Source organism: Amyelois transitella, chromosome Z, assembly GCF_032362555.1.
Source record: "Amyelois transitella isolate CPQ chromosome Z, ilAmyTran1.1, whole genome shotgun sequence".
Lineage (NCBI taxonomy): Eukaryota > Metazoa > Arthropoda > Insecta > Lepidoptera > Pyralidae > Amyelois > Amyelois transitella.
In genome coordinates, this window is record NC_083535.1 from 7,852,526 (window position 1) to 7,875,360 (window position 22,835).

Here is a 22,835-nt window from a genome sequence, read left to right on the forward strand (position 1 = left end):
AATATCGTAACAGATAGATAGAAAGCGTTGAAGCGAAGGAAGTATGCAGAGATCGTGGCAAGTGGAAAGAAGTAGTCTCTGCCTACCCCTCCGGGAAAGAGGCGTGATTTTATGTATGTATGTTTCATGTAGACCGTCTCATTTGAATCACCATTTGGTCTACTTTCAAATTCTACTTAGCTGCTAGACCAAGTAACGTTCAGAGAGAACTGTCTTACTACTGGCGAAAATGTTTCGTTGTAGTCTATGCCACATCTTTGACTGAACCCTCTTGCTACCAACCGTGCTTTATACCTCCTATTCCTCTGAACTGTGAGTGTTGGATGATTAATGGGAGACTGAGAGATGAATTTGACGGCCTCTGTGGCGCAGCGGTAGTGCGATTGTCTCTGTCACCGAAGGTCCCGGGTTCGAATCCCGGCCAGGGTATGATGAGAAACGAACTTTCTCTGATTGGCCTACGTCTTGGATGTTTATCTATAAAAGTATTTATTATAAAATTTAGTATCGTTGAGTTAGTATCTCGTAACACAATTCTCAGACTTACTTCGAGGCTAACTCAATATGTGTAATTTGTCCCGTATACATTTACAATTAAGGAGGAGTGTTGGAAAGACAAACCTCTTTAGAGTTTTTTTTTTCCAATTTCATCTTTGAATTATTTCAATTTTTTCATAGATTTTGTTTTATCTTTCATGTCATGTCTCTGCCTCTCATCTTATATGTAACTTAAAATAAAATATCATTTATTTTACCGAGTGCTCCGTTATTTCAATTAAACCACTACTCTGCTAAATTAGTACTACTTATATCTCTAATCCAAACTAGAGGTACACCAAAGAGTAAAGTAATACTGTAGGAGGTACACTAAAACTAATAAGACAAGCTTCCGTCAGGTCAGTCATGTCATGTCACTGTCATTGCTGTGTATGAATTGATTTGATTGCTTTTATTTGTGTTTGTGTACGTACCCCCGGCCCGGCGCCCGGATCTCAGCTCAGAGCTCAAATTATTGATTGCAGTGCAATTACCTAGGTACCTACCTATACCTAGCTTTATAGAAACCTACATAAGCCTATCTTTGGGAGCTTCATAAAGGCTGTAGGACCTTGTTCATGTTATCGTAAAGTAAAAATATTTTATATAGGTACAAGTAGTTTCTACACTAAAGTAAAGGCCAATACAGTATATATTTAAAATGCGGTTGGTTTTATCATTTTATCTGTTAATATGTATTAGTTTTAATGTCTGGGGTAGCAAACGATTTAGGCTTGGCAGGGGTAAGGGTGGTAACTTAGGTTTACCTGGTAGTTTCGATGAGGGAAAATTACCACAACCACAATGGTTTAAGCAAAAACTTGACCATTCAAGCCCCACCAATAATATAACTTGGAAGCAGGTGAGTGCCTTTTTGAAAACTTTTGTTAAAAATCTTACTGTTCTATCACCATATAAAATTTGACTGTAATAAATGTAAAGCAGTTGTTATAAAACAAATACCTAATCTTTTTCTATATGTATGTAATGATTACTGTACAGCCTATGCTGTACCTGATATGTACAGTTTAAGTAACAAACAATATACTTAACCGGTTTTGTGTTTCCAAAAAACCAAAAACAAAGAAACAAATAAGTTTGTAATATGTTCCTTGCACAGAAATTTAAGCAGTTACAAGAAATAGTACATAGTTATAAGATAAATAAATCACTTGCTATGGTTGACATGATCCCATGTAGGTAATTAAAAAAAAAGAAACCACTCTTCGTGTATGTATTTTTTTTATATGTAAAAAATATTCATTCACATTAACAATAAATCTTTTCTCTATTTAACAAACACATAAATTTAATCTGTTAATTTCTATGATGTTAGTAGGTACAAGTATGATAAGTAAATAAATAAGTTATCACTTATTGGAATAAACTAACATACTTGTTGAACAGATAAGGCTGGAGTAAATCATTGGTTTCTATTGTCATACAAATGTGCATATTTTGCTTTTAGCGATATTTTATAAATGATACATTCTATGACTACAAAAACCCTGGTCCAGTATTTTTGATGATTGGCGGAGAAGGTTCTGCTGACCCTAGATGGTTGGTCAAAGGGGCATGGATTGAATATGCACAGAGATTCAAAGCACTTTGTATAAGCTTGGAACATCGCTTCTATGGGGAGTCTCATCCAACCAAGTAAGAAAATTTTACATCCTCATTTAGACAAAGTGCTGTTTTGTTTCCGGCGCTTCAGAATAGAACCACTCAATATCTTTCCAGTATAAGATGTCTTAAAAGGCGACTTCGGGATAGGCTTATCAACGAGTCACTATTTGAATTCAATTCCTTCATAAAGCCATATAGGTGAATGTGACCTGTCAGTCTTTTCCAGAATGTGGGCTTTGTCTACCCCACAAAGGATACAGACTTGATTTTGTATGTATATATTCAGGCATAGCTTGATAGATTTCATTCTACTTGATTCCGGGAAGCAAAAAGAAGGGTTATGATATTGACTTGTGTGTATGTTCATCTGTTACCTAGTTATCATAATTAGATAAATGAGTTGTCTTTAGACGCCTCTTTATTCTTGCTGGTTGTAGGCTACATGACGTCAAGTATAATTGATTAGGTACAGCACTCAATGGGACTTAGAATAGAGAACTAAAAAAAAGTTTCCAATGAAATAGCTTTCTTAGGACATTCGAAATATGTATACATAACATTATTAGCTGTTGCTTTGCTGGCTTTGCTACTGTATTTATAAACGATAAAACCTTAAATAACTTATATAAGGTCTGCTCTGCATCACAAATTCATTTAACTCCGAACTAACTGGATGTGTAACCACGGATCCAATTCGAGTAGGTTTACCTGTAAAGGTTACAGAGGCTAGATAGGAGTCACTTCGTATAAAAACCTGACTCACCTAATTTAGGATCCATGGTCAAAGACATATTTAGTGCTCCTCTCCAGAGAGGTGAGGATGCAACTGGAACTTAAGCCTGGAGGAAGGAAGAAGAACGCGAAAACTAATGCTTCGATTTTAATGCGGTGTACAAATTACAATTTGCACCCCCATCTCTCTAAGGGGGCCGAGGGGATATTCTCATAACTATTTCTTTTTAACATAATGTACATATACACGTCATAACCTTGGTTGTAAACCAATTACGCATGAACGATGATAAGGAATTCAAGTGTTGGATTTACTTAGGTATCTGAGATAGGATAGGTATAAACTGGAAAGTTTCAGTCAAGAATTGAACAATTTAAACATAGTTTATGGCGAAACTCAGCAAAGGAGGCGTTTCTTAGGTTTCGTGGGGGGTCGTCGGCTGAATAGGCGTAACGTGGCTTCAGACTTTCAAAATACATTAAAGTCGTTACTTACTTTGTGTGTATTCTATTTAATGTATTGTGAAATATAGGTAGGTATACAAAAATTTACCCATATTCAAGTGAAACCCCTAAAACAGAATAAACTGTAGTATTTGACATATATAAGAAGCAATATTTTTAGATCTTGATTATATAATCGATTTGCTTTCATTTTTAATTCTTTTCTGCTTCCAGAGATTTAAGTACTAAAAACCTGCAATATTTATCATCTTCACAAGCCCTTGCAGACTTAGCGAGCTTTATATCTGCTATGAAAGAAAAGTTTAAGTTGCCAAATTCTGTGAAATGGGTAGCGTTCGGCGGTTCATATCCTGGCTCTTTAGCTGCTTGGCTGAGGCTGAAGTACCCGCACCTAGTACATGCTGCCGTGTCCAGTAGTGGACCCCTGCTCGCCAAAGTTAATTTCATGGGTATATAGCATTTCATTACATATTTGCAATTGAAATACCCAATGCTTAGTATTTATTCATCAAATATCATGTTCACGCTTGGCGTTATTTATTCATATTCATAAATATAATTTTTTGAGTAGTGATAAAATCAACTATAGTAGGTAGTATTGTGACGTCATCAAAACAATAAAAACGTCACCTAAAAGGAATAAGTACATCTTATGTACGTCCGTTTACCATTTGGTTCCTGACACTGGAATAAGAGCAATAATTTTTTTTCCGTGAAAGTTGTAACTGGCAAATTTGGCAATTAAGCACTTATTCATCTAGTGCAACAACTTCCCATGATTCTCTGAAGTCTAAGATATTTGGTATCTTTGGTTTCTAATATGCCTATAGAAAATACGGGAAAAATTTCATTTGGGGAACGTTTATAGCTTTCTCTTTCTCGTTTCATTCTGTAAACTGCCTAACCTCGTTTTTAATTGCATTGTATGTTTGTAGAATATTATGAAGTAGTTTTGAACGCTTTACGTGAAAAGACAGGAGGAGAAGAGTGCGTTGCTGAATTAAAGACTGCTCACAATCAGATTCTTTCACTTATGGAAACCAATCCAGAAGAAATTGAAAAGGCATTCAAGTGAGTAAACTATGTATGTCCGGTAAGTTGGCTATTTGTCCATTCTAGTAAATAGGTGGACAATTTATAATCATATTACTGAAACTACGTTTGCGTGTTATTGGAAGGTTAAGGTTGAACAACTTTTATCAAGACGTCTTTTCCATAATTCGGATGTTTTATCTGGTCTATAATGGTTTTGCATCAGGTGTTCCATACTTTGATTTTTAGACGCCAACAGAATATGCTTATCAGGTTGAACAACTTATTCTACTAAACTACAAACCCTGGAGAATCTCAGTCTCTCCAAATTGGTGACCCCGACGTGATTGGAAGCAACCTTCTCCATCATCATCAACTCCAATCCTCAGCATCACTCCTCACTCTGCAAGCAGTCTCACAGCAAGCCAGCAACTGGGTAATCGCAGCAGGTCCATCGCAGCCGACTCACCGAGCTTCCTGGTCCTGTCTCCACCCGCACTCACTCTCATCGACTTCGGCGACCGACGCGTCTACGCAGCCCACGCCTGGATCTCATCGGCGGCGTCTCTTCTCCAGGGTGGCAGCTCTGCACGACTCCTACCGACGCCGACAGTCGACATCGCTCTCAACTGTCTCGACCCACTGCAGACTACAAGCATTATCTTCACTTCCGACTCACAGGAAGACAACCTGGCATTTGCAACCAACCAATAGCAATGAAGCATCTTAATCGCTATTTCAAAGATTTCATGGATTGGAGCATAAATACTACCTCCGACACAACATCGTCGCAGCCGCGGTTTCCCAGGCATAACACCTAGCCTGGCGGAAGATCTTCCCTTTGGTGGCGGTCGAGCCGAATCATCGCTCCCACTACAAACTTTTGTTAAGACGTCTTTTCCATAATTCGGTTGATTTAGCTGGTATATAATGATTCTGCATCAGATGTTCCAGATCTTAGATTTTTATACGCCATCATAAAATGCTCATCAGGTTAAACAACTTTTGTAACGACGTCATTTCGTTATTTCCTATAGTTTAGCTGAGTTGTTATGGTTCGATATCAGCTTTAAAAGATTCCAAAATAAATTATACCCTATATGTGTGCCAGGCATAAGAACTTTTTTTTTTCAAATTCATGCTCGGTTACTATTTTTATATCGTTTTAAATTATTATTTTGTTTTTAAATAAAATTATTTTTTTTATATGAATGAATTCTTTTTTTTTTCAAGGGTCTGCCTGCCATTTTCAAAAGCAACTAATGATGATATTCGAAACTTTTACAATTCTATCGCTGATGATTTCGCTGATCTAGTCCAATATAATGAGGATAACAGAATTGGTGCTGACAACCATTATAAAAACCTGACGATCAATACGGTGAGTGAATATATATTGTTTTGAAGTATTCTGAAATCAAATACCATAATAAGGAACAGGACAGAAACGAGGTAAGGAAATAAGGCAAGTTGGCGTTCTATAGAAATCATGGAAGTTCCATCTGTAATATCCAAGTCAACTTATACGCGTACATTATCCATTTTCTTTCTTGGATAAAATGTATGCGGTAACTAACGGAAATGAATAAATATAACTTGAAATTAATAAATATAAATTGCATGTTACTTCTGCAAAATATCTTTTCTTTTTATGTTGACTAAAAGAAAAAGTTTTTTCTCAAGAAAATAACAAGAACCCCCTGTGCCAGTACCCTTGTTGTTAATTTATCTTAATAATCATCAACTTTTTCATACCTCTTGGTGTTAACTTTCTTCTATCCCTATATAAAGTAAATATGATTTAATTGCCCTTTAGGTATGCAATATGTTGACTAGCAGCGCATCGGAGCCGGCTTACAAGAAGCTTGCTGCCTTCAATTCTATTATATTGGCAAAAAATAACGAGACCTGCATGGACTACAGTTACGCGAATATGATTAATGATCTACGAAATGTAACTTGGGGATCGGATGGGGGTATGATATCTAAATTATTGCAAATATACGCTTTTAATTTGTTTGGGTGTTGGGAGCTGATTTTTATTTCGGCCTCCGTGGCGCAGCGGTAGTGCGCTTGTCTGTGTCACCGGATGTCCCGGGTTCGAATCCCGGCCAGGGCGTGATGAGAAACGAACTTTCTCTTGTTGGCCTGGGTCTTGGATGTTTATCTATATACGTATTTATTATAAAATATAGTATCGTTGAGTTAGTATCTCGTAACACAAGTTTCGAACTTACTTCGAGGCTAACTCAATCTGTGTAATTTGTCCCGTATATATTTATATTTATTTATTATTTATTTATTTATATATGTAGGTCTCTCTAGGACCTTAACGCAGATGTAACTCACGCAGCAACCTGGGGGACTGACTATTAAAAAAGCTACCCAGCCCACCGTGATTCAGTGAACCGGTAGAAATGGAAGGCCATCTTTGACAGAACAGTTCTCGGGCAAAATTGCACACTCATATGAGTATCTATGCAACCACGACCGCAAGAGTTACTCAGAAAAAGGATTACATTAAAGGAGATACTGCTAAATTATTGAGTAATAAAAAAGATGAAATCCTCATCTCTTTGGTCCTAGAAGTGACCTACGTTTACTGCCACTCAAGTCTTTTATAAATACACTAGCTGTTGCCCGCGACTTCGTCCGCGTAAATTTCGAGTTAAATCTACAATAGTGTGAAATAAATCAATATACTAATCCTATTTGACCTTACCGAGTAATTTATTCTTGACCAATAAAGCAATTCTTTGAGGTACAGTGAACTTAAAGAATTAATGCTGTCGTACAATGATAAATGACTTTGAATTTTAAATTTCGTAACTTATTTGCAGGCAAACTCATGCCTTGAGTTCATTCAAATGACAATAACTTTTTTTTCAGTGAACCGATTTTGATGAAACAAACTTTAAATATTTTTCTGAGTTAAAACAAAGCAATTGGTGAAAGTTTTAAGTAAATCGGTTAGGTACCTTCGGAAATAAACGTGATCATACATATAGACAGACAGAAAGACAAAAAATTCTAAAACAAAATTTTTGCTTTCTATTATTCATTCCAGTGTCCCTCTATCCATTTCAGTCAAAAATACTAAATGTACAGACAAAATATTTTTACTGTTTTATTATATGTATAGATTAACTAGTGTCTTTCGTTAGTGTGTACTTCTAATTAGATTAACTCAGTGTGCTTTGTTTATTTGATCTTGCCTCTTTCTTACATCTCATCTAATTTTCATGAGGGCTACAGATACACCATAACTCTCCTTACAATCAAATGAAACAATAACTCTTAATTTCAGCTCGTCAGTGGACATATCAGACTTGCACAGAATTTGGATTCTATCAAACGTCATCTGGAGAAGTCGAGGTATTTGGAAACCTATTTCCATTAGAGTTTTTCATCAAGCAGTGTCAAGATATATTTGGTCAAAAGTAAGTTGTTTTATCACTAGCATTACATATGATAAAGTCTCCCATATTTGGTCTGTCTATTATATAGGAGCTTATCTCGGAATTTATATATGAATGCTACCTCTGCGGAGCTGGATCGGGTCTATCATTAAGCCAACTGAATATGGCCTTTCAGTCTTTTCGAGACTGTTGGCTCTGTCAATTCCGTAAGAGAAAAATAAATAACATTCTACTTAGGTACATGTATTTATGCATATTTAACTACACTTAACGTTAAACCCATGCCAATTATTTTTCAGATTCAATGTGGACTTTGTGAACTCTGCTGCAAAGGCAACTAATATCTACTATGGTGGTTTGGACATATCTGTCAGTCGAGTTGTTTTCGTGCATGGATCCGTGGACCCCTGGCACGCTTTGGGAGTAACGAGCACTGAAGATAATGATACGCCTGCAATTTTTATCCAAGGTTGGGTTAAACATTAAAAGAAAAACTTTACTTATATTGTCATGTCTCGCATAATAGACATATGCATGCAACCTGCACTTTTCGTGACGATCGCTAGGAAGCTTTTTTAGCGTTTAGAACCTGTTTTCCTCATTAACCAGGTTGTATGCACAATTATATTTTAGTTTTGCAATTCCAGACATTGTTTCTGTAGCGCTCTATTCTTATAGTGAGATATGTCCTCCTCAAAGCAGACTAACAATCTACGGGAAGAGGTAATCTCTTCCCTTGAAACCCCCTTCTTTTGGAATACTTGCAATTGAATTGATGCAAGACTTTGTTTCAGGAACTGCACACTGTGCTAACATGTATCCTTCAAGCGAGAACGATTCAAGCAACTTGGTGGAGGCTCGTGTCGAAATCGTGCAGTACCTGAACTCCTGGCTGGAGCTACCTTGACTGACTCGAATAAGGGCCTGCTTGTATCAGGTGCTTACAAAGAAAACACCCAATGATTTGTCCACCACTGAATGCGCCACTTGGTTTTTATCGCGAAAAGCTCTAACATTCGTATGCTCATGGATCAGTTTTCTGTTGTTCATAGACAAGATGCGCCGATTGCTTGCCGGAGAAACAATATACAATAGAAGACGTTAAACGTCTTTGATTATTATTATGCTTGCATGTTTAATTACAAATGTATACTCAATATCAATCTCAATAGATGTAAGTTTGATGTAATATCGATGTTGCATTTATCCACAATTCATACAGATGTAGTTATCAAGAAAATTCGATTTATATTTTGTTAAAATGCATTTATTTGAATAACATTTATATATTTCATGGGAATGTTACCTTATTTAAAAATAAGTTCCTTTTAGGTTAAATTTTTGTTTAGAATTTATGTAAATGTCGTATATTCAATATGTAACAATAAATTATAAGTATTTTTAATGAACTTAATATAATAATTGCGTATGTTACTCATAGTTAGGAAGACATAATTGTCAAATTTCTTGAATTTCATAAATAAGATATCAGTATCACAATATTTGAGCAAGTTTTCGCAACAAAGCTTTTGATTACTATAGCTTCTACAACCGGAAATAGACTAAGTAAATGTTGCATTCTATTGTGGAAAATAAATTCAGTCCATACTGTCAGGAATCCTCATTTTCTTTCTTTTCAATCACATTTTCCTCTTGTTCCACGACGGCTTCTAAGGGCTTCCCTTTCAACATTATTTCCATAGTTCTGTAAATATAAACAAAGTTAAATAATTCTATGATAATACAGTTTTAAATATATAATATATATATTAAAAAATAAATTACTATAGAAAGCTTTATTATAATCGCGACCCAAAGATTAGTCGTCATTCTATAATAAAGCGTTGCGTTTAACACTATAGAACTTTTCTAGAAAATCAATACTTGCATCAATTATATTACAACAAGAATATTTAACAATAAATACTTAAGGAATTTTTTAAATTTAGGAGCTAACTCTTGTTGGTGAAGTTTTAAGTTGAGCATCTATTTTGTCTGTAAAATTTTTACTTGTTAGGATGTTGAATCATTTCCTCATTGCTTTATTTAATCAAAATATAAAAATCGACATGACGAATTTTTAAAACTAAAGTAGAAGGAAAAATTAATGGAAAGAGAGGAAGACCAAGAATAAAATATTTTGATCAAATAAAGAAGTAATTATGCTACTAAAATACGGAAGTCACTCGCGTCGAAACTACAAAGGTTACAAAACTATTCTACACAAGACAGTTTCGGTACTAACAATGTAAGGGTTAACACCACGGCTTGCGTAAACATCGTGAAATAAAAGATGGCGTTGATGTAATTTGTATTCAGCGTGGCTTTGTACACCTGAGAGTAGATGATGGAAGCGATCATCGCTACTGCGTTCTCCATCACGGACAGGAAAGCGTATGCAACACCTGAAATCAAATGGTTTACAGATTAGCTTCAATGAAATTTCACAAGAAAATAATTATAGCCTTATTGGTTTACACAGTACTGAATGGCTTATGCACGCGACTTCGCCCGTGTAAGAGATCTAACCTGTCTTTTTCCGTACTTTACTATCCATGCAGGTATGCAAAATTTCATAAACTTCGGAGATAACAAATAAACTTGCTTCAGTATTTGTTACAATTATTCTTTAATAATACTAAGTATAAAAATATTAATGATGGTTGTAAGTGGATTGCCTTCCAAGAAGAAATAACAATTACCAGCCCATGAAGGGAAAAGTTAACAAATTTGGGTTGGGTTGTCCTTTACCTCACTAATCTCGGAGTACGCCTATGACCACGATTTTAGTATGGACAAGTCAAGTTTTGCCACTTCCAAATCTTTCCTTTTCTTACTGATTTAGTAACAAATAAAAACCTCTTTCGGCTGTGGGCAGAACCTTAGACGTCATCGATCGTATCAGCGGCGCCACGCAAGGCCCCAAAGCCGCAGCGGCTCCGCCGACGTACATGAGGGTTTCAACCCTCGCGTGCGCGTATATGAAGTGGCCGCTTATATGAGCGGTTGCGCCTATCATTACTATTACCTGGAAATGCAAATAATTTATTTATTTACAAGAACAGCTAAGAAGGTCAGGGAGGTCTACAATATTCTGATTTTTATGGATAGGGACAAGCCTATTTGTTTCTATAAAATCAAACATGGGAAAGGCTCACAGTTCTGTGTCCAGAAGATATGAATCCAAGAGACAACATTTATTCTCATTATTCTACGTTTGAGCACTAGGTTTCAAAACTGGCAAATGCTTAAAATTAGTTTTAAAGTAGGTATTTAGTTAATCACCTGTCATATAACAATCTGTGCTATCCAAGTGTCTGTAGTATCGATATAGCGAACCAATCGATTAACAACAAGACCCTAATTTGACTAGTATTTTCCTTTAATACAGATTTAAAACCATTATGTTTTAAATTATTTCTAAATGATTAAAGTATCAATATTTTTTCACGTGGACCTATGTAATGTACCTAATAAGTAATTAATTTTTCTACATTAAATTTTTCTTGACAAAAACTACTTATGGCATTGTGAAGTGAAAATATAAGATTCTTTTATCACTGCGATATGTAAATAAGTAACAGTGCTTTGTTGCATTCCATTTTAAGATATAAAAACCTTAGAGAAAAGATTTGTATTTTTGTTTGCAAAGATAGATGAGATCTTCAGAAATAACAAGGTGATTATCTACTTTTTGAAATTTTACGATTGAGTGCTGAAATGTTTTGTATTTGCTTCCGTAACTTATCCAATTTAAAGCCAATATGGTAACTGCTTACAACAAGTAGAGCATTGTTTCATTGCTAAGTTTTATATAAAAATCTATCTTCACGGAAGCGGTTTCCTATTGAAAATATAAAGCGTAGATTGGGAGATTCTATCTGTTGATCTTTTTGACCTGCACTCGGCGATATTGGTGTTAATGATAACAATATAAATCACTACATAATACAAAATAAAATCTGTTTGTCTATCAGGTCGCGATAAACCCCAGAAGTCCTAGAGATTTATTTTCATGCTGTTCAACAGCAGATAGAATTATCTCAGAGAAAGGTTTTAGTGATAAGTTTATGTTTTGTGCAAACTGACGATATTAGTTCAACAACTCGGTAAAAATTAAGCCGATTTAGAGCTTTCCTCGAAAACGCTGCCATAACATTTAAGTCGTCATAAAACAATGTACATGAAAACAATGGCATATGTCATCTTTCAAGGATTGAAGAACACACTGAACACGCACACGCACCGAAGGCGTGTGATGTTTGGAAGCGACCACGCAGACGAAGTCGCGCGCAAAATCTGGTATTACTATATTACCACAGAGAAAAATCACATGACTAAGCTTACATCACAGTTACAAGGCCATTTGTGACAATTAAAGTTTTAACTTCTAAAGATGTGTCTATTTATGTAACATGTATTTGTGTGACTGTTTTTCTTTAAAATAATAACGTATTCCCGACTCCATTCTAAAGCATTTTGTTTTATAGCTCGGCGTTTGTAACAGGATTTTGTAGATTTTTATAAAAATATGATAGGTGGTCGGATAACAAGTCTTTTTTATCGTAGCTGCTCAACAATTGACTGAGTTGGATCATCATCATCAGCCAAGTCATGGAGACTAATAGATGCGTATACGCATATTCTTGAATTGGAGGACGTACGAATTCTTATGAATTAATTAAAGGAATGACCAATGCGTCTTTTTTATTTTAGACTTTGTAGAATCTAGATTGTTTTAAAATAAGCATCATTTTTGAGATTCAGAGACATACAACAGGCACGCACGCAATATCTTTCACTGATAAATCATTCATCTTATTGTATTATGTCATAGTGTTACTCTGATATCAGACACTTTGCAAACCCGTTATCTATTGCAAGATTTTAAGAGATCCGAAGGAATTCAATCGGCAAATGAAACATCAATAAAATTCCGACATGTCAGTGATAAAGAGATATGCTCTGCGACGATATGTTATGGTGATAACTAAGATACCCTATCACTCAACAAATTCATATGCGTTACATCCCCGCAAAAATTGTAAAGATTTAGCAAAAAGTAGCTGTTGCCCGCGACTTCGTCCTCGTAAATTTCGAATTTTTCCGCGTAAACTTATTTGCAGGCAAACTCATGCCTTGAGTTCATTCAAATGACGATAATTTTTTTAGTGAACCGATTTTGATGAAACAAACGTTAAATGTTTTTCTGAGTTAAAACAAAGCAATTGGTGAAAGTTTCAAGTAAATCGGTTCAGAACTTTCGGAGATAAGCGTGATCATACATACAGACAGACAGACAGACAAAGTATTCAAGAACAAAATTTTTGCTTTCTATTATTCATTCCATATTATCCATTTCAGTCAAAAATACTAAATGTACAGACAAAATATTTTATATGTATATAGATAAACCTTGAAGTGTTTGGTTGTATGACGCTTGATGCAAAAGTCGACTTGTATATCATCAGTCTTAAACAACGACAAATTTACTTAGTTTTATTTAGTTCGAATTACTATCGACCTTACTAAACTCTTATTCGCCTTATGAAACCTAAGCCATACAAAGAATCTAAACATATATAAAAGAAGAAAGTTGAACGGGCCGAGGGTCTAGTGGGTCAGATACAATAAAAAACCAGATTTTCAGATCGCTCCAGGCGTTTCTTGTCTGATCGACGTCTTCTCAGTCAAACCGATAGTCCTTTTTTATTTAATATGTCAGTCACTTTTGTTCGTCTGAATGTCAAATCAAAGAGTCTCTATCCATGGAGGATGAACGGCCGCAACAAAAATTTAATGATTGACTAACATATCAACGTACGGCCCAAACCAGTGGGGCTGACCTTAAATATGGCGCGTCGGTTTTAATGCGCTCTAGGTGCGCACAAAGAGAGGATTTCCGGAAATTTTTACCGGGAATGAAAATTATAATGATTTTACGTTTTACGCGAGCGAACCCGCGGGCGTTTTCTTATATTAATGCGTGAAAATTATAATTATACTGACCGTGTCTCGCCATTTCAGGAATTTTGACATTATTGGAATACCAAATAACATGGCTAACACATAAGATGAGCTTAGAAATGTTCTAAAGTTGCTGAAATCCGATGCATCCCATTTGAATACTTTGGTTGTATACAGATACATCATGGGACGTTCATCTGAAATGGGAAATAAAAATTATCTTAATATAGGTACATTTAAGTGACTAGTTATTTGAAAAAAAAAAATGCACCATAGTCAAGAACGGACCTGTATATGTTACGTATAAATTTTACAAAGGTTATGAAAATTTAAATTTTTCGCATAATATCGTATAGTTAGATTATAAAAGTATCCATGCATGCAGTAATTTAATGTCCTTTGAGAAACAACGTCCAGAAGAATAACTTCCAATATTCAAACCGTCCAACTCTCCTGCTCAAAACTCTTGACCCATTTCTGATTACATACATACATGCATACATATGGTCACGTCTATATCCCTTGCGGGGTAGACAGAGCCAACAGTCTTGAAAAGACTTAAAGGCCGCGTTCAGCTATTTGGCTTAATGATAGAATTGATTTCTGATTATATGGTTTATTACTATTTTTCTCTCACATTTACATACATTTGTTATATTCGATAAGGAACAATACGATCTTTTACCTCTTTGGAATGTATAAAACGCCATTGAAATAAGTAGAATCCACAAATACACTCTTTTATTACTACTTCTCCTCTTGGTCAAAGTGACTATTGTCTGTTTTATGTTTTTCAAGTCAAAGAAATCCGTGATAGGGTTCTTAATGTTGGCTTCTTTCAAAGATTTCTGTTCAGGTTTGGTTTGCCACTCTAGGAAAATCAAACAATGAAGCGTCGCAAATACCATGAGACATGTATTGATAGTGAACATCACAGTGAAAGATCTGTCCACAACGTTTTTATATAAAACGTTTCCTGAAAAGAGAAAAAAAAAACAAGTTATTTATTACACATACATTAAAATATATACGTAGCACCGTTTGTTTTTCGGCTTTTTAGAATAAATCCACTCCATATCTTTCCCATGGATGTCGTATAAGGTGACTAAGGGATAGGCATATAAACTTTGGATTCCTCTTGAAAGCGATGGGCTATGGACCTGTCACTATTTGAATCACAATTCCATCATTAAGTCATACAGAAGAATGTGGCCTTTCAGTCATTTCAAGACTGTGGGATCTGTCTACCCCGCTAGGGAAATAGACGTGACCATATGTATGTTTATTTAAATATAGCGGCTCAGCTTATAACCTTAGCCTAGATACCTATGTAATAATACACCTGTATAAACTAAAAATGAGTCAAGACTGTGTCTTATTAAACTTTTTTACTATTGAAACTTATGCCAAAAATAAAAATTATATTTATGCTTCGAAAAGGCACACCAATTTGTCACACTAGTGTGACTATTCTATGAGATTGACTATTTTATTCTATCCATCCATATAATCACGTCTATATCCCTTGCAGGGTAAACAGAGCCAGCAAACTTGAAAGGCTGACAGGCCACGTTGAACTGTATGGCCTAATGATAGAATTGAGATTCAAATAGTGGCAGTTTGCTAACCCATCACCTAGAAGGATAATCTCAAGCTTATAAGCCTATCCCTTAGTCGCCTTTTACGATATCCATGGGAAAGAGATGGTGAGGTCCTATTCTTTGTTTCATTGGTGCCGGGCACCACACACCACACGGCAGTATCTTATTCTAATCAGAATCTATATCAAAAGATATATGATATATATAGATAATTCAAACAGGCATACCCAAGGCTACTCCGGTAGGCATAGTGCTCAGGTATACTACATCTAGTATACCGACTCTCAATGTTCTGTTCTTAACAGAAGTGACATCGGCAATGTATGCAAAACAACCGGCGAAAATTGCCAAGTCTGCACCAGTAAGGGCACTTGGGAATGCCGCGGTGTATATCACGTACTCTACTGGCCAATCTAAAATACGAACCTTTCCTTACTTCAAACTACTATACTACAAATAGGTTACCAAAAAAGAAAACGAAAGGACAATTTTATTTCTCAAACAGTTTTTATGAAATATTTTACTGATATAAACTAAACATTGATGAGAAAAAAGAAAACTTTATTTCTGATAATTCCCATTAGAGTATGCATGCAACTATATTAATTAATAGGTGTGTAGTATCCACTATAGTGTCAAGAGAAAAGTACCTAGTGAAACTCTGCTACAGATTTAATAACTCTATTTGGCGGCTTGGCCACATCAAGTTAAGCTTAGCTAAAATGAATTTAAATCGAGTCAATAAACATTTAACCTTTCTCTTTACTTTATTAAAAACAGAAAATAAAATTCAGTTGAAAGAAACAGAAATTGATAATAAGAGATGCGTTCATAATAAGGAACTTATATTTACTTACAAAAATAATAAGTGTAAGATAATGGTTTGGCTGTATCATTTACAAGTAGGTATGTCATAAACTGACTGATCCGATAAGATAAAACATCTTCTAAGGATTGTTACAGGTTATAAATAAATACAACTAAGCTCGTGATTTTTTCGGTAATAACGAGTAAATAATAGTTATTTACCTACTTAATCCGAGGTAGGTTAATTGAAGTATTTTATGTATGTATTTTACATGACGCTAGTGATGAAAGAATTAAGGCATTGATCGAACATAGATGTTTGCCAAAGAAAGCGTCCAACTGTATCTTATTTAATAAATGCTATTTATTAAAGATAGATTTACTTATCTCACGGTAGATATGCAAGCTTGAAAACGGAAAATAAATTCATGTGGCCCTTAAAACATATCAATTACCTTTCATGGTATTCAAAGTAATCATTGCAGAGAAGTAAAGTTTTCCAATCAAACCAGCCAGCATAATTGACTTTCGGCCACGTTTGTCACTGTACGATCCCAGGAAAAACGCAAGAAATACGGGTATAATGTGACCTGCTATTCCATTCCATTGGTGAAAATTTGAAATTGTTATCTGCAAGCGTAATAAAAAACTTGTAGATACTGTTACTGCAAAATTAAGAGACAAAATAAAGGTTGTTATTTTGTGTATTGTTCTATGTCTATTGATGAAAGGTATTTGCATGTAGAAGTATGTTTAGTAAAATACACACACCAAACCGCTCCATTATTCATTTCTCTTTTCTTTTTCATTTTTATTGTAATAAGTAGCACTTTTGTGTTCTTTTATGAATGTAAAGAAATAAATATTCACTCCTTAGTTGGGGCAGTTGCTTACAGAAACAGTAAACTGTATTAAAATTAAAACCACAGACGGTCAAGCTTCTCTGCAAGTCCTCCCGAACTTTTCCCTAACCCATATTTCTGTATTCGACAAGAGAGATAGAAGCGGAATAATCGGTAAGGTGCCCAGAAAAAATGCGTAACTAAAATACCTCGGTCATGTACCAATGGCCATTTTTTAATGTCGTAAATTATGTACATTTATTTGAATACTAATCGATGCTCTCGATAGGTAGTTAGAGACCACATCTTTCCACTTGCCGCGATCCCTGCATACTTCTTTTGCTTTATCCTCATTCATAACTCTCTTCATGCAAGGTAAGGTCACATTTTGCTAGAACGTCTCCAAATTAATCAAGGTACGTTCGTCTAGGCCTTCCCAATCCAACAGCCCCATTCACTCTCCTTTTGTATATTTGCTTAGTCAACCTGCTTTCATTCTTGCGCTCGACATTACCAAACAATCTAAGCATTCCCTTTTTTATTCTTGTCACTTTTATTTATTTATTTATTTAAACTTTATTGCACAAAAAACAAAAAATGTACAAAAGGCGGACTTAAAGACTTTATCTTCTTTCACATCACAACATTCTCTTAACACGCTGTTCCAGATCCTGTCACTCAATTTTACACCTGTTCTACTCTTAAGCGATCTCATTTCCACCTCGTTTATTCTACTTTCGTGCTTTTTCTGCCACACCCAACTTTTACTCCGATACATTAGTGTTGGAGCCAACACGTCCTCATGCACCGCCAAACGAGCCTTTTTGGACAACTTCTACCATGTTCTCCGCATCCACACTTCTTTTAATATCACTATCACACCATATGCTGTAAACTTTGAACCTAGGTACAAACTCACAAACTCTTTCACTTGTTCCACTTTTTCTGCTCCAATGAAAATATTACAATCTACTACAATCTTGGTTTTCTAACGTTCTTTCATTCCTTTCTTATTCAAAGACTAGCTGTGCCTATTTTGGACATCATTGAAGCCCTCAAGGATGAATAATTTTCCCCTTTTTTTCACATTTTCCTTATAGCTGCAGCGTGATGTTATATAGCCTAAAGCCTTCCTCTATAAATGGTCTATTCAAAGCAAAAATAATTTTTATATTCGAACCAGTAGTTCCTGAGATTAGCGCGTTCACACAAACAAACAAAGTCTTCAGCTATATAATATTAGTATAGATAGCTGTGCCCGCGACTTCGTCCGCATCATTGAAGCCCTCAAGGATGCTCCTTTCCCGTTTTTTTTCACATTTTCCATTATTCCTTCGCTTCTTATAGTTGCAGCTTGACGTTATATAGCCTAAAGCCTTCCTCGATAAATGGTCTATTCAACACAATAATAATTTTTCAATTCGAACCAGTAGTTCTTGATATAAGCGCATTCAAACAAACAAACAAACTCTTCAGTTTTATAATATTAGTATAGATAAATCGAAGTGCCGTGCCTATTTAAACTAAAAATAAATATTCTAGTAGAATTATAACCAGAAATATGTACCTACAACTTACAAAAGAAAAAGAAATGAAAATAAAGTTGAAACGCCTGTGCAATACTATCTACTTAAACCTATTTCACTTAAAAATAAATAATAAATACCTATAACTACTATCCTACTACTATTCCTACTACTATTATAAAGGCGAAAGTTTGTATGGATGTATGGATGTTTGTTACTCTTTCACGCAAAAACTACTGAACCGATTACCATGAAATTTGGTATGTAGGTAGCTGAAGACCCAGAATAACACACAGGCTACTTTTTATCCCAGAGTTCCCGCGGGATTGATAGGGTTTCCATGCGGACGAAGTCGCGGGCGGCCTCTAGTAATTAATAAAAGTACCTATGCTAATACAAAAAAAAATACATAAATTACCCAAAACTAACCTATACATACACATGGTCACGCCTATATCCATTGTGGGGTAGACAGAGCCAAAAGTCTTGATAACATACAGTTACCGTTTACCATCTGCTGTAACTTTTCCGCCGATTACGCCAGGATAACCTGATCGTCCGCATAGAGAAGACAATTGACGAGAAACTTATTCATCCTTAATCCACCTTCAGATATTTTCAAATCTGTTAATTAACTATCCATGAATATGTTGAACAGCCACGGTGACGTAACACATCCCTGTCACAAGCACTTGAATCCTTATATGAAGACTTCAGTGCTGATATCAAGAAACTGCTTACTCCATGCATATCTAGTGCTGACTATAATTCATTTCAATCTGCTCTGTCATAGGCCTTTTCAAGATCCACGAATGTGCTCATTCGTGGATCTGTAATAGACTTTCGGACTCTTGGCCAAAAACTTTTCCGCTATCCATCGCAATGAAAAGATCTGTTCCGTATGTACCATTCCCTTTCAAAATCCTGCTTAGTGATCCCATATTTTGTCATCAGTTCCATTCATCACTCTATTAATCATCACCTTTGCATACAATTTTCCGACGATGCTTATCAGGCTTATACCGCGATAACTTTTGCAGTCTAGCTGTAACCCTTTTCCTTTGAAAAGTGGTACGATGACAACCTTACACCAATCTCTTGGCATTCGGCCACTCCTCCAACACAAATTGAAAAGGCAGTAAATCTGACTAGCTACTACGCCTTTTCTCGCTTTTAGCTTCTCTACCGACACTCTATTATACCCTGCAGCGATTTCATACTCTTCAGTGCTTCCACGATTTCAATAATATCAATTTCGCCTTCTATCTCACCCTTGTTTCCTTCTACTAGGCCTTGCGCTACTTCACTTTTTTCAAATAACCTTACAAAATCCATCATCTTTTACCAACACACGACGGCCTCTGTGGCGCAGCGGTAGTACGTTTGCATGTGACACCAGAGGTTCATCCTGGCTTCTGGTCCTGTTCAGCTCTCCGGATTTCCAGAAAACTTTCAAGTAAGATTGGAAGTCTTCTAAGAGCCTCTTATCAAACTCATCTTTCTTCTACTCACAGCTTTCTTCATTCTCATTGATGCTCTTATGATGAGATAAAACATTGTGAGGAAACCTGCACTTACAACTGGATGTGTACCCATGATCCAATACGGGATTTTTCCCCTGCAAAGGTTGTAGAGAAAGACATACCCCAGGCTCCTGTGGTATGTGGTATAGTTTTAACCTAGATAAATAAGAAGAAAATTTCTGTATTCAACATCTATTTATTTGTTCCAACACCTCTCTATAAAGCAATTTTCCATTAATTAACCTTACACATTCAATCATCAAAGAAACATTCCAAAATATTAAGATTTTTTTTTTCAAAATCTTGCCTGTGCCTCTGTATATAAGAGGCCAAAAATAAAGCCAAAAAAATTATGTTTACCTGCACTTCATTATTTATTTCCTCGTAGCTGCTAATATTGTAACATATTTCACTACTGTAGCCATGGTTCACAGTACATGCTTTGTATACATAGAAAGTCTGTTCTATGACAGAAGTGATTGTAAAAGCCATCATGTAGAGAAACAGGACCGGTTCCACTGTAATGTACTTGTACCATGGTAAGCGTTGCATTTTAGACTAAAACAGTAATCAAAATGTGAATTCTGAGAAACAGAAACAGTTTCATTTAAGGTTAATGTGTGGTTTACTATATTTAGAAAGGACTACTGTATCGAATTTCCATGGATGTTGTAAAAGGCCACAAAGAGAATAGGTGGTACATTCATCTTTTGCAAGTTAACCATGATTCAATGTTGGTTAAGTATTTTTATGTAAAAACCTGACTTACCCAATCCAAGATCAAAGTCATAAGGTGCACACCCCAGGATTTAGATTAAATAGTTGTCATATATTTTAAGCTGTAAATTAAATTGGTCCTTAAAGGTACATTCATTCAACAAATGGTTTACAAATTGGCTCATTCAATACCCAATTCATGATTTAAATACAATTCACAATTTAAATTATAAATGATAATAAAATAAGTCATAAATGGCAGAGAAGAGAGGAATTAATTATAGTCAGCACTTTCCTAGCATGGGGTGAGCAGTGCCTTGATACAAGCACTGAAATCTTTATATGAGGATTTGAGTACTTGTGTCAGGATAAACAGAGCGCACACTGAGTGGTTCAAGATTGAAAAGGCGTTAGACAAGGATGTGTTGTGTGATGGGGAGGACCTCACCATGGCTATTCAACCTATTTATGGATAGTTGTTTGACAGATTAAAAATAAACGGAAAGTGGATTAAAGATAAATGAGTTACTCGTCAAATAGTGTTGTCAAATTATCTCTATGCTAACTATCAGACTATACTGGCATCATCAGCCGAAGAGTTACTGGAGATGAAAAATGAGAAAGGAATGAATATGAATGTAGGTAAAACGAAAACATTGGATTTTGTAATAGAGAAGGAAATGACAGCATGTAATGGGAGGAGGGGGTAATACCCCACCCCTCCCGTGACCCCCCCTCCCTTGCCGGAAGCCTATAGTTTTTTTTTTCCGCTTTCATATAAAAAATAATTTTTTAAAGCTTTCATATAAAAAGTGTGCTAAAGGTCATTAACCGCCAGATGGGCAGGGGGGGGGGACATAACCAAAATGGCGGATTGCGTTCTGTACATAGTTAGTATCTTTTTGTTTTTACTTTAAGCAAAGTTTTTGACTATATTTTTAGTGCTAAAATATATTAATTAATGTATTGTACATGTTTAATGGACAAACTAGTTATGTAATATTAAATTAACACAGTTTACAATGACAAACCGAAAATATTGCGTTTAGTTTTGTGCAATTTTTAACATTTTCAAAAATTCATATAAAAAAAAAGGGGCTTCCGGCAAAAAAAATATGGGGGGTCATACAAACCCTCCCCCACCCTCCCCAACCTCTCTGGCGGTGGCCCGTTTTAAGAGTTAAGTCAAGGGTATGTTAAGATGGTTTGCTCATGGGGAGAGGATGAATGAAAACAGGTTGACCAAGAATACAATGAGAGTGTGGAGGAAAAAGTCATAGTTATATAGATTGCCCAAGCAAAATCATTTCTTAAAATATTAATTTTTAATTCAATAAAAAAACCACATTCAAATAAAATTAAAACTGATTTTTAAGTGAAATAAATTCTGCGTGTTTCAATAAGTCCGATTAAAGATTTTTATAATAAATTAGAAACTTACTTGATTGTACACATGGTAATTAAATATTTTTGTCATCTTAAAATGAAACAATTAAGCTTTTATAGTCTTTGAATTGAACTTTTTACACACAAAAATCTTAACCTATTAGTTATGAAAGTTATTCCATTATTCAATACGATTATGACAATGGTAACAATAAAAATGTTCAAAATTATAAAAAGATATCACGTGCTGCAAGCACATTGCTAAATCGTCTTGGAAATGTAAAGTATTTACTTAATATTGTCACAGCAAAAAAAATTATTTATAATTGCTAATTTGATAAGACTGACAACCGAACCGCAATCATACCAAAAACTTACTGTTCGTATCTTTATTTAGTTTGTGTTACTGTTACGTACGCGCGAAATTATATTCAATCAAACGAGCCACTGACACACGAGAGAGCCATTGACACTGGCACACGCTACGGCTATGCTACTGTTGCCATTGCCAGCTTGGATCGCCAAACTTGTCAATGCCATCACCATAGAACGTACTTGTACACACAGATTTAAAACTGCGCTTGTAAATAAAAACAAGGACTCAAAACCTTCGCGTTAATACGCACAACCCTAACACTCACGCAAGATCGGAGAG

The 22,835-nt window shown here is 35.4% G+C and overlaps 2 protein-coding genes across 7 annotated transcripts; one reads left to right on the top strand and one right to left on the bottom strand.

Annotated features, from left to right (window-relative positions):
- The first annotated feature begins 914 nt into the window (after positions 1-914).
- LOC106133964 (putative serine protease K12H4.7) lies at positions 915-9,431 on the top strand. The gene is made up of 9 exons (XM_013333879.2): positions 915-1,399; positions 2,006-2,193; positions 3,574-3,809; positions 4,296-4,431; positions 5,626-5,773; positions 6,209-6,368; positions 7,700-7,832; positions 8,111-8,280; positions 8,606-9,431. Exons 1-9 carry the CDS (start codon positions 1,199-1,201, stop codon positions 8,716-8,718), a joined length of 1,485 nt encoding a protein of 494 aa, XP_013189333.1. The 5' UTR covers positions 915-1,198; the 3' UTR covers positions 8,719-9,431.
- LOC106133965 (probable peptidoglycan muropeptide transporter SLC46) lies at positions 9,182-22,711 on the bottom strand. 6 transcript variants are annotated; one of them, XM_013333881.2, is made up of 10 exons: positions 22,559-22,676; positions 22,236-22,271; positions 20,438-20,635; positions 16,642-16,816; positions 15,607-15,792; positions 14,464-14,754; positions 13,821-13,975; positions 10,671-10,839; positions 10,057-10,216; positions 9,182-9,516 (listed from the first exon to the last, which is right to left on the bottom strand). In XM_013333881.2, exons 2-10 carry the CDS (start codon positions 22,269-22,271, stop codon positions 9,423-9,425), a joined length of 1,464 nt encoding a protein of 487 aa, XP_013189335.1. In that variant the 5' UTR covers positions 22,559-22,676; the 3' UTR covers positions 9,182-9,422. The 6 variants fall into 6 exon arrangements, with proteins under 6 accessions (XP_013189335.1, XP_060809393.1, XP_013189338.1 ...); XM_060953410.1 differs by lacking the exon at positions 22,559-22,676 and adding an exon at positions 22,473-22,537; XM_013333884.2 differs by lacking the exon at positions 22,236-22,271 and having other exon boundaries at positions 22,559-22,711.
- Between the last annotated feature and the right edge of the window lie 124 nt (positions 22,712-22,835).

What these genes read in the sequence shown, in the direction of transcription:
- LOC106133964 (XM_013333879.2), top strand. Translation starts at nt 1,199, where the DNA reads ATGCGGTTGGTTTTATCATTTTATCTGTTAATATGTATTAGTTTTAAT. An exon ending in GGGGAGTCTCATCCAACCAA is followed by an intron (nt 2,194 to 3,573) that starts GTAAGAAAATTT and finishes TTCTGCTTCCAG; the next exon opens with AGATTTAAGTACTAAAAACC. An exon ending in GAAATTGAAAAGGCATTCAA is followed by an intron (nt 4,432 to 5,625) that starts GTGAGTAAACTA and finishes TTTTTTTTCAAG; the next exon opens with GGTCTGCCTGCCATTTTCAA.
- LOC106133965 (XM_013333881.2), bottom strand. Translation starts at nt 22,271, where the DNA reads ATGACAAAAATATTTAATTACCATGTGTACAATCAA. An exon ending in ATTACCATGTGTACAATCAA is followed by an intron (nt 20,636 to 22,235) that starts GTAAGTTTCTAA and finishes TTACTGTTTTAG; the next exon opens with TCTAAAATGCAACGCTTACC. An exon ending in GTTTTATACATTCCAAAGAG is followed by an intron (nt 13,976 to 14,463) that starts GTAAAAGATCGT and finishes TTCCCATTTCAG; the next exon opens with ATGAACGTCCCATGATGTAT.